General features: G+C 35.0%; 1 protein-coding gene across 6 annotated transcripts in view; it reads left to right on the forward strand.

The window, feature by feature from the left end:
* TL29 (ascorbate peroxidase 4) overlaps positions 1 to 12,218 on the forward strand; it is a 175,067-nt gene that overhangs the window by 15,114 nt on the left and 147,735 nt on the right. For all 6 annotated transcript variants that reach the window (XR_016360218.1, XM_089815486.1, XM_089815488.1 and 3 more), the window contains exon 2: positions 10,566 to 10,664. Coding sequence is in view for 5 of the 6 variants with exons in the window: in XM_089815486.1 (XP_089671612.1) it covers positions 10,566 to 10,664 (99 nt within the window). In the remaining variant the exon portion in view is untranslated. The remainder of the gene's footprint in view (positions 1 to 10,565; positions 10,665 to 12,218) is intronic.

The following is a 12,218-nucleotide window of genomic DNA, read 5'->3' on the forward strand; positions in this document are numbered from 1 at the left end:
TTGAATGAATATATCATCATTCTGATCATACTCTTTCTTTGGTCTACTGTTGTGCTTGTGTTTGAGTTCTTTGGTCTTGGGTGAATTCTGCCCTAAGGCAAATTCTTACAGTTTGAAATTTGAATTACCTTCAGTAGCTCTAGCTGCAAGAATGATCTAAAAATAGCTTCCAAGAAGTGATTTTTTATCAACATTTGGATCTCTTGAGCTTCATCATACACTTTTTTGACCCAAGCAATTTAAGTACCCAACTTCTGTAGCATGAGGTGGAGCGAATGTACAATACAAGATGTCCAAAATATATGTGGGAATCGTGTCTCAGCTAACATATTGGCTGCACTACAGTTCTTTGCATTGTACGTTTCAACTTGGACAACATTTTGAGGACCTACTTCATTAATACATTGTATAAGAATGCCATCAATAAATTGTGCATCCTTCACTTGGTCCTCACAATCAACATCTTTTAGAAACATTGCCTCTTTACGGGACATTGCAATCACATTAATTAAGATTTTTTGCATCCTTCAACCCATTAGAAATGATGCATACACCTATTTCTTTCCATGAGGCCTTAATAGGAGCTAATGAAGTTTCTATATGTTTGACCTCCTTTGTCAATAAAGTGGTACGAACCTTCTTATATCTTGGGCTTGTGTACCCCTATAGAGCTTCATTTATTTTTCTTACCATGTCTTGCCAATAGAATGATTGAACAACATTGAATGATAAACCATTTGCATAGAGACACCTAGCAATCGCTTGGTCAACAAGATCTCTAGCATCATTATTAAATGCCATCTTTAATGGCCATCTTGTTGTCTTTGGATTACTAGCCTCGTCTTCATTTGTCCTCATTTATGGATGACTTTCTATCATAATATCAGTAGCAGCACTAAGTGTTTAACTATGAGATAATGAAGCATGCGACTTCTGTGAGCCCCTTCCTTTAAGCAATGGATGCCCTAACCTAGTTTAAACCCTTGCATCTTCTTCTTCTTGTTCCTTAATATATGTTGCTACATTAAAAGTTGGTATGGATATATTATCTTTTCCTAAACTAGATTTGATTCCCTTTCAGAAATTGCAAACAAATGCCCTTTTACTCAGCAGTAGGAGCTTGTATATTGCATGTCACAACTCACACCCAAGACATATCCAAATACATGTCCGTCCACCTCACATGTCTCTATAATGGTGAAACTGGGTCAACAATGAATGGAGTAGTGCCTGCTATGATAAATTTGAATAGCTGTTATAGCCTATAATAGTAGCATCCTACAATTTATAAAGAAAAACTTTTAAAACAAATAATTTCAATAGTAAGAATTGAAATAAAAAATATTTAATAAATTAAAGCTAATTGTAAAATAGTAAATACTAAATAAAAATTTGTAATACTACATTATATTGTAAAAAATGAGAAATCTATAAAAACTTTAAAGTTTATTTTAGTTTTGATCTTTTAAGAATATTTTGGTTCAACCTTTTTAAGCTTAAAAACTTTCCAAAAATAAATAAAGAATACAACATAATCATTTAATTATTACTACTGTTTAAACATTATATTTTACATTGAAAAAATTAAATAAAATTAAGTATTATAATCAATAATATAAATAGAACATGTTACAAAAGTATTATGATCTTTATACTTTGGCAAAAAATAGAAATAATGAAAAAAATAGAAATTTTCAGCACTTGTAAATCTGCAAACTTGTAAACTTGCAATTTTTCAGCGCTATACAAATATATACCGTTGTCTAAACAAAACAACGAATGTCGTCTTTGTCTGGAAAAAACAACGAATGTCGGAGCCTGCAGCTGAAATTGAAAGCCGCCATGGGTGAAATTGGAAGCTGTCGTGGGTGGAAGAAAAATTGCAGTTGTAGGTTAAGAAAAATCCTAGTCACCGTAGGTGAAAGAAATATCCCAATCACAAATGAAGGAAAATTCTAGTCAATGCATAAAGCAAAAAAGGAAGCCTAGTCGCCACGTGAAAGAAAAGTAGAGTTTCCTGCCTGATGAAAAGACAAGATTTTAGGTTTTTGATTTGTGGTCAAAGTCAAATGTTGACGGGAGTCGACCTACAATTGACATGGAATCACCATGTTAGCAAGGGAATCGAACAGAAACAACCACAAAAATTCTAAACTGCATCAGACCAAAAAATTGGTACCCTATGCATGCCCACAATTGTTTCAATTCAGTTTCAGTTTCTGAATTGATTCATACCCAAAACCAACACCATCAAGATAGCAATTCAGATACTTAGGTTTTACTTGAATGAGCCATGGGAATCAAGAACATAGGTGCCTTGGGAAAGACATGGGACACCTTATCAAGGTTTATTCAGATATAGAGGATGAGCATGTTTCAAATACAAATTTTAAGGGTGATATTGATGTGGTTGTTGAGGCTCGTGTAGTTGCAAGTAGTACCATTGCTACTATATTTGGTGTTCCTAGTTATCAACCATTCATGATAGAAGGAATTGTCAAGGAACATCAGTTGTTATGCATGATAGACAATGGTGCTACACATAGTTTCATTAATGAGAGCTTTGTGGTCAGTATGGGGCTGAAAGTAGAGAGTTTTGATGGATTCATTGTTATGCTAGTGGATTGTTCTAGAATGGGGTACACAAGAACTAGACCACATTTATCCATTACATTGGGTATTTATTCCTTCGCAGATGATTATTATGTGGCTAGCATTGGTGGAGGTATGGACGTAGTACTTGGGGTTTAGTGGTTGAAGTCTCTTGGGAAGTATGTCCAAGACCTCAACAAGATAAAGCTAGAGTTTACTCACGTGGGTAAACACATTGTGCTTAAGGCACTAACGCTTACTTCCAAAGGTGGGGCAGCGAAGAGTATGATAATTGACCTTGACATTGAGGTTTTGTGAAGCATGGAAAAAGGTAAAGAATTCAGTCCTGATTTTCTGATTTCTAGCAGCATTGATAATCCCTTAAATTTCAATGTCATTGCAGCCCTTTATCGCATGGAAATGAATGACACTGATGTTGTTGTTAAGGGTACACAAAATACAAGCATTGAGTATGTTAAATCATTTATTGTATCTCCTTATAGGACTGATTTGCAGCAATCTGGAGCAGCAGACATAGAGCTGTCATAGAGACCTAATAAGGGCTGGTTGGAGAGGGTGAGACATGCCAGGTTAGTGGCCCAACAAGCAAAGCTCCATCTCCATTATATTCAAGACAACTACCTCTCACTTCAGGATATTGTGCATAGGAGGGCCACTTCAGATCATATAGTTGTTGAGCACTCTCCTATTGATGTGGGTGATTCATTTGACAACACTCCTAGTGAGCCAACCACTTAGGAGTTTCCTATGACAGGTGATGAGGATATGCGTGGATCATCTTTGGTTGCATCATATGTCTCCTTGGATAGAGCAGCTATATCCTCATTGATTGGTGACTACATGTGCCTTGACTCTAGCTAGGTTAGTGACTGACTTAGTCATGTTCATTTGGCATACCTAGAGTTTGCATTGCCTATTATGGTGATTCAATGGTTTGGGAGAATAGAGAGGTTTATCTTATGGCTGGAGACCAAGAATGGGGAATTCACCTTGGGTTGATACTGGGTAGATGCCATGTTTGATATCTTTTGGGTTGTTAGTTTGGGAGATGATAGCAAAATAGGGCGGTCGTTTGTCTGGGCTTCTCAGTACGAGACCGATCATCCTCATGATATAGGAATGGTCTGCATTCAGGGATTGATACTCTATTGCGGTGAAATAGTCTACTTAACCTCCATACCATTCAATAGGGGTTATACCTTGATGTGGGATCTTGATGAGTTGTTTCAGGTCTTGAGGAAGTGTGGGGATTATAGCTGAGTAGAGTAGCAACAGCAATTAATGCTCTATATTTGGGTTGTTTGGGATGGTGGCGGTACCACAATGCATTGCTTGTGGACAAGCAATCTCTGAGAAGGGAGGAATGTATTATCCCCTTTCTAGGTGACAAGAGATGAGCGACAAGTTGGCCTATCACTCGAGTTCTCATAGGCCAACTGGATGTTTAGGGGACTCACTTCAAGGTTGAGAGAGTGTTGCAAGGACTCTAGGAGTCATTTGTGCATTTTCATGAACAGTTTCTCACTTTTAGGGCCATCTCCTACTTTTTAGGATGAAGTGATAGTTGATAGGAGAATCATCTGGGAGACCATAGATCGGAGCAAGGGTCTTTGGAGGAGTTTCCAATCTTTGAGCAACGTTCATAAATTGTAGGGCACATTCTTAACATTTACGACGAATTACTAGTCAACCCACATGGGTTCAGTTAGCAACAATGATCGTAACACTTTAGACGAAATTCCAAGTTGAGCCCCGGATCCATTTTATTAATAAATAAGGAAATAAATTTATATTTCCCAAGTCACGACTTTAATAAAATAATAATAAAGTGATTATAATCACTTTATAAAAAGAATAAGTTATAATAATTTCTTGGGCCTCTTACCTAGGCAATATAACATATATTGTTTTAATAAAAGGGGGACACTTAAAATAATGATGGTTTTCCCCTTGTGGTTGAATTAAAATAATTTCTTGGGCCTCTTACCTAGGCAATATAAGTTATTTTATAAATAAAAGCGGCAAATGAAACCCTAATTCAAAATTAGAGTTAGGGCTGAAAATAAAGTCATTTTGGCTTTCATTTTGAGCATCTAGACATCATAATTTGAAACTACCGGTTTGTGGAGATTTTTCAGCATTTTGGAGGGCTCACAATGAAAACCCCTGTTTCCTACCAATCCGGACGTCCACCCAGAGCTGGTGAAATTGGTGTTTGTTTATTTCAGAGTTTCGGTGATAAGTATTGAAAATTTGGAGGAATTCTTGATAGTTCAATTAGTAGAAAGGGGATACAAACTGAAATTCAGAACTGTCACACTCAGATTTGATCAGTTTCAGCAAGTTGGGAGTTTGCTAGGAATTTTACACATAGACATACAATAGCAAGAGTTTGGAATTGGTGAAGGGGGAATTCGAATTTGACAGGGAAATAGTTCAAACTGAGATTTTAGAGCAGTTCAACTATCACCTACAAAAGATGAGAGGTATTTGCATCTCCAGTCAACCTTTTTTCAGCTGTAGAACAAATAGGAGGTTGATGTCAATCCTTTAGCAGCATGGTAGTTGTTTCTTCAACAAATTCACACTCGGTCCATCAATTACTAGCTGGAATTAGGGGTTGCAGGCAAATGAAGGATAAATACAATATTTCCTACAAAATATTCAGATTTGTATGATTCAGAATTTCACAGTGAAACCTGGGTGACTCACATCCCTGACAAAACCTCGAAGTACCCGTCCCTTGGACATCCCCGCACCAAGTTCTTGGATTACCAAAGTACCACCATCTCCGCTATTCTGCAACCATGCCGCCGCAAGGATAGGTATTTGAATTTCGATTTTTGAATGTTACTATTTTGAATGTACTATGTTTATATGTTGAATGTTGAATGTTTTTGGTTCATGTTGCAATTTTTCTATGTTCAATTATTTCAATTTGGTATGTTAAACTGAAACATCATTTTATAAGTAGCATTTCAAGTTCTATATGTATCACATACAGCACAACCCCTATCCCCTGACGTCTCGAAATTGTTGAGGCACTTTGCCCCCTGTCCCGGCGCCTTGATGTACCCAGTGCTGGTGGATGTTACATTCCAATTTTAAAATACTCCTTTATAATGTTCATTGCAATTTCAAGTTCATTGAGGATGATGAAGCACAAGGGGAATGGTATGTTACATCCCAATTTTTGACCTAGTTTGAAATATAGCTGTTGAGGTTTGCATGAAGTCAGTTGGCAGTTTAATTAGATATAATCTAGTGAAATGGGAAGATAGTTGGTCGTTATGATTTCAAGTGAAGATGACATGTTAGTTGATCGTTAATCGCGAATTCATGGAATTAAGACGAAATGTTAACTGTTATGATTATTTCTGCTTAAATAGTTTATAATTTAATTATGAAAAAATTCCTTGCAGGGAGCATGTCGAAGAGGTGGGAGCATTGTCAGAAAAGAATTAGGCAGGGCATCACCATCACTGGGCAGACGGGTAAAGGACCTAGCGATTTGAAACAGGATACATCTGTGGACTTGCATGAGTTATTTAAATAAATAATTAAAATAAAATAATTGAGTTAAAATACAAAACATATCTTAAAGGATTTTAATTTATCTTATAGGATTTTAATTTATCTTTCGTTATACTGTTTTTAATAAATATTTATAAACGTATGTTTAAATATAAAATGATTTAGCACCATTATAATTTAATAATTAATTAATTGATGTTACTTTTTCATATTAGATTTTAATAATTTTAATAACTTTTAAAACCTTTCATATTCTCCTTTCTCTTTTATTTCTTTCTAGCCGATTTGTTAAGTTTTCGAATATGATCTTGTAACTGATGGTAGCTGTAAGTATTATGAACCAATAAACATTTGTCGGCATCCATCCTTGTCTTTCGACAATCTTTCATGCACCCTTGATTGGATTATCGAATTCCTTGTTCAATATTTTTGAGCCGTCTGAACCCTGTACTGATTTATATTATTGCATCGACTCAAACCGAATACCTTCCACCGTGGGACTTCAAGCATTAAAGGCGGGATTAGCCAAGCATAGTGCCTTCTCAGACTGTGGTGACAGGGAGCCACGTAAGGTTTTATATTGAAAACTGCATTACTTTCCAATGCTTACATTAAAGCTAAGGCGGTCATTAAATCAAACTGATATAGGTTCATTACAAGAAAGTCGTTTCTTCTTTTATATTTGAGACTGCGATTCATGATTGAAGCCAATCATATTCCCCATTTACAGTTTGCTTTATTTTAATAGCGATGATAGTTAATGATAAAGCCAGTTAGAAACCTTTTCAAATTCATTGTAATTTACTAAAGTTCAGTCGACTGCCATTTGCAGTAACATAATAATGTTTTTATTTATATTCAAGACTGATAATCTTTTAATATCCGAATATGTAATCTCTTGAATTTGCATTTCTTTAATTACCTTTTCTAATGCTGAGTCGGCTCTAAGTATAAAACAATATAAGTTCCTTGATTCCAGTAATCATGCAAGTATGTTGTCTTTCTTTCGTGCTAAAGATTACAAACTGTATCCAAATGAATTCACATTTTGAAATCTATCTTTGTTTATATTCTGAAGTTAAATAAAAACCAAGCTGGTTTGATTCTTTTTAGATCAATGAAATCCTCTGAATTTAGTTGACTGCCCTATGCAAGATTATAGCAATGGTTTATATTCATGGTTCCTATTCTTTTAGAAACCGAATAAGTAACTTCTGAAGTTCTTCTTAAGCTATCTTTCTTATTATTTACATTCTGATATAATGTCCGATAACTGAAAATGAGATGCTGAACCAGAGCACCAAGGAGTTCACTAGGCTAAAATGTCAGAATATGGTGAAAAGGGCGTGAAGTTTACAAATAAAGTTAATATGAGGGCACCAAGGAATCATTGGCTTGATGGCCTGATTATGGTGAGGAGGTGTAGATGAGCTTGTAAAAAAATTAAAAGAATGATATCAAAAAACAATATATAATAAATTAATACATTAGCTCATGCATGTTTCCACTCATAAAGAATGTTGTCAAAAATGTTGTCAATTTTTGAGATCTTTAAAGAACATAATCATAGAATTGTGAAATGATGGTTGTATGAAATCTTCTTGAATAGTTGATAGAGCCGTTTGCTCCGAGAATTCGGAATACCAGGGACTCACTCGGCTATGTAGCCAAGAAGAAGGGTGACGAGGTGAAAGAGAGGAATCTGTAATAATATGAATTAGTATCAGTTATGACATTACAATATTTATCATTTAATATGAATTAAATAATAGCTCAATCATACTCCTATTATTGCGATCTCCTGCTGCCAAGTTGTATGGTGATTTAATTACCAAGAAGCCCAGTGAATGGCAAAATGACCCTTGTCTATTCCGAGTAGGGAGGGCTTTTCTCGTTAGAGATCGTGTGGGGATAAGATTTGGTCCGAGGTTGGGTGGTTAAGCCCTTGACAATGTTTCACCTCTCTCAAGATGTCGGATATGCGTCAGACAGAGATAAGCCATGCATCCAATTGTTTATCGGAAACAGATACTATCATTTTTATTTTTGAGGAGGTAAGATTAAATTGAAGAATTTCATTGTTATCATCATTTTACTTTCATATATATGAATAACGAATATAAGTATATTTTCCAATCTTGAGATCTGTCACAGTTAAGTAATCAAAGGAAAAGGAATCTGAAGCCCTAATTGATTTGAGAGATGACTGGAATCCTAAATGATACAGTGGTATCAGAACCCTAATTGAATCCGTGGTATTGGAAGCCCTATTTAAATCAGTGGTATCAGAAGCCCTAGATGAATCTGTGGTAGTGGAAGCCCTAAGTGAGATAGTGGTATCAGAAGCCCTGAATGAACCGAAGGTAAATGATACCCTAATTGATACAGTAGTTTGTGATGCCCTAATTTAAAATATAGTGGTATTTATTTAAAATTATCATTTGATTTTAAGATAGTGGTTTGTATATGATAGTCATCATATGAAATTGTTATAGTGTATTTGTGGACTAACCCGGGTGGTTGCAGAAGCATCCCTAGTTTGATCCGAAGTTAGTTTTCTGAGGTATGTGGTTTTCAATTTCTGTAGTAATTTCATCTAATGGTATTTCAAGTTTTTAGTTAAGAAATTTTGTTTAACTGATTTTAATGGTATATCTTATTCACATGAACCTGAATGATATAAATGTCTTCCTATGAAACAAAGTAATAATTGTATTCTTTGAGTATGTTGAATGATAAATTAGACCCGGGAAATCAGGATGTTACAGTGGAACACTGGAATTTCAAATGTATGCTATATTGCCTGGTAGGAACTCATATGTTTATAGTAATTCTAGAAGGAATAAGATAAGTCTGATTTCCCTTTCAACATTAGGCATTTTTTTCTCTGTAGATGTTTGTTGCATTATTTATTGTGTTTCGTTTCTGCCATATTAAAACACAAAGCACAAAAGTAATTAAAAAAGTAGAAAAAACAAAAAATGAACCTTATTTGCTATCAAAGGCTTGTCTGAAACGAACAAATCTCAGAATTTTCAATGGGACCTTTAGATGACTTCTTTCAGAGTCCCTGCAACACTTTGTGAATATCCAAGTGAGTCCCCTAACCATCCTGTTGGCCTATGGGACTTAGGTGACCTGCTGCTCATCTCTTGTCGCCTAGAAAGGGGACACTACAGTTTCAGCTTTTCTTTTAACCTGTAAGCAACATTTGGGAAAATCCAGTAGTCAAGATAATGAATGAAAGATTGAATCGACCTGAAACCCTATTTCTTGGGACATGTAATGGTAACAAGGGAGACATTATGGTCAAACAGCTTGGAATATCTGTTTTAAAGAGTAAGGATGGCCATACAAGTACTGAAAAATTCAAATAAAATTTCAGGCATTTCCTCAGCAGTTGCTTCTTAGAAGTAAGAGTGGCCATATAAGCATTGATAAAATCAAGTAAGATTTTCTAGCAATTCCTCGGAAGATCGAATAAGTTAGAACCATGGTTTGAGACCTGCTTTTGACCTAAGGGCAACATCTGCGTAGATTTCGGATTCAATATAATGAATGAAAGATTGATTTGTACTGAAATCCTATATCTTGGGCCATGTAAAGGTATGAAGGAAGATGTTATGGTCCAACAGCTTGAGATTTCCATTTTAAAGAGAAGGATGGCCATGCAAATACTGATAAACTCAAATAAGATTTCTGGCAATTCCTTTGGACTCTCAGAGTTGTTCTTAGAAATAAGAGTGGCCATATGATTTCTAGTAATTCCTCAGAAGCTTCTTTTCAGAGGTACAGAATTCAAATATTAATTCCTTTCCCAACAATTTTAAAAACAACCTGAGGGCAGTGCCCCTATCGAGAATGATTTTCTATCTTGGGTTTTTTGGTTGTTGTCTGGTAATTATTTGGAACCCTTTTAGTTACAAGCTTGTTGGCTAGTGTAGGTGACTGATACTCTCTTCATTTCTAATTTACAGTTTTCTGATATGATTGTGGTAGTTTTGTATTAAATTCATGATCTAATCTTTATGGGACTGTTGTCTATTTTTGTTGGACACATCTACAGTTTTCAGTTATAAAGCATTAGTGGTGTTTTGGATATGAGGGTTTGGAATAGGAATCTTTGTGGGTTCTTTTATGACCGTAATGGATACATATGTAGATCTGTTTTTCATGTTCTTTTTGGTTTCTATTAGAATAGTCATGTCAGATATGATGGATCTTGGGTGCCTAGCTATCTCTTCTCAGCTACTCTGCACCTTATTTCTATATTCACATGGATTTTTTTTTGGCTCAATATATTCACATGAATTTTTCATATTTACTAAAAAAAGCTTTTTTTTGACAATATTTTAACATAATGGCTTGATTTTTCAATTTATGACACCTTATTGATAATCCACCGGCTTTGGTCTCAGGATCAAGCTTGTCGTCAAAATGTCAAGGTGTCATTATCAGAACAAGGAGATTACAGTCGACGGGACATTGTGTTGGGATCTGGTACTGCTGTAGGATCAGTAAGTAAATTCAGAATTAAACTATACATTAGAGAAACTTGTGGGAGTGGTGTATTGGCCCATGAGGCTAAGAACTATTTTTATGTTTCTTTTTTTTCCATTAATAGTTGCTCCTATGAAATGTTCAGTTGTCACTTTAGAGTCTTCATCTATATCTGTAAAAACTCATGTTCATTCAAATCATGAAAAATTGGGCTAATAATTATTACTTTTCCATTCACTAATTTTGCTTGAGAAATATTACATTATGTTAATACAGATATAGGCCTAGTATCACCTTGAAGGTTTTACCTTCTGTGCAGTTCTGTCATTAAATTTGTTGACATACTATCATCCAAAAAGTCATTTGACTGGACAGAGAAAACTGTTAAATACATATTTGTACAAATATCTCTTTGCTACCTTATACATATAAGCAGATTGAAATAATTAAGATGAAAGTTAGCTCTCTTTCAGACATCAACTTTACTTTTGTTCATGCCTTTTCATATCCCCTTAGTTCCTTTATAATATACAACTTTAAAATTTGGTATCAATGCATGGATGCATACTGTAAGCCTTCATTACTAGTTTAGATTGGCTACCACTTAAAGATAATTTAGAGATGGTAGTATAAAGTAGTGCTATTTGATGTGATTTAAAGCATTCATGCACACATACACATGTGATAGCTTCTGTGTCTTTTATGAAAATGTTACAAGTGCACAGACTTCAATTAAGAGGAGAAAGAGGTTCAATTTTATAGTGCGCAGACTTCAATAAGGAGAAGAAAGAGGATCAAATTTATCGTATTTCATATCTTTTTACACCCACTTAATTCGTTTATAGTATAAAACTTCATAGTTTTGTATCAATGCATGCAAACAATCTATTAGCCTCTATTGCTTTAGTTTAGAGTGGTTATCACATAATGATAGTTTAGATATGGTAGCATGAAGCAGTGCTATTTGATTTGATTTAAGCATTTATGCATACTTACACACGTAGTAGCATCCGTCTTTTATAAAAATGTTTCAAGTCCGCAGGCTTCAATAAAGAGAGGAAAGAGAAGACATAATTATCTGAACATTGTAACTTCTCTGAGCAGAGAGGGAATCTGCTTTCAGCTAGTACCTGGGCCTCTTCTGTCATATTGTTCTTAGGTTGTTGCCTTACATCTTGATTTTCCAGTTTTAGTAGGTAGGAATCAAATCAATTTGGGTGATCAAGCCCTAAATAAAGAGAGCCTGAACATAAAAGTCTTTCAGAGTTTGTTGTTCTCCCCTCTTCTACTTTCTTATTTGTTTGGCTAGTCCAATTCTTGCATGTGTTTGTCACTGCCAGTAGTTTCTAACTTTCTTTTATGAAATTTAAGTAAGAGATACATAGGGCATATATGTACTATAATTTTTTATTTAATTTTGTAAAAATGCATCTTATATTACTAGAAAGAGTAAAAATGATGCATCAGACAAGCTTTAGAAGACAAGGAAAAATCTCCCTACACAGGCAAGAAAAGAATGTACACAGACTTACACGCCAATGGGGAAAATAGTTGACTCCCTTTGCAAACTA

This window comes from Cupressus sempervirens, chromosome 2, assembly GCF_028749045.1.
Source record: "Cupressus sempervirens isolate cs-2001-9-10 chromosome 2, ASM2874904v1, whole genome shotgun sequence".
Classification (NCBI taxonomy): Eukaryota; Viridiplantae; Streptophyta; class Pinopsida; order Cupressales; family Cupressaceae; genus Cupressus; species Cupressus sempervirens.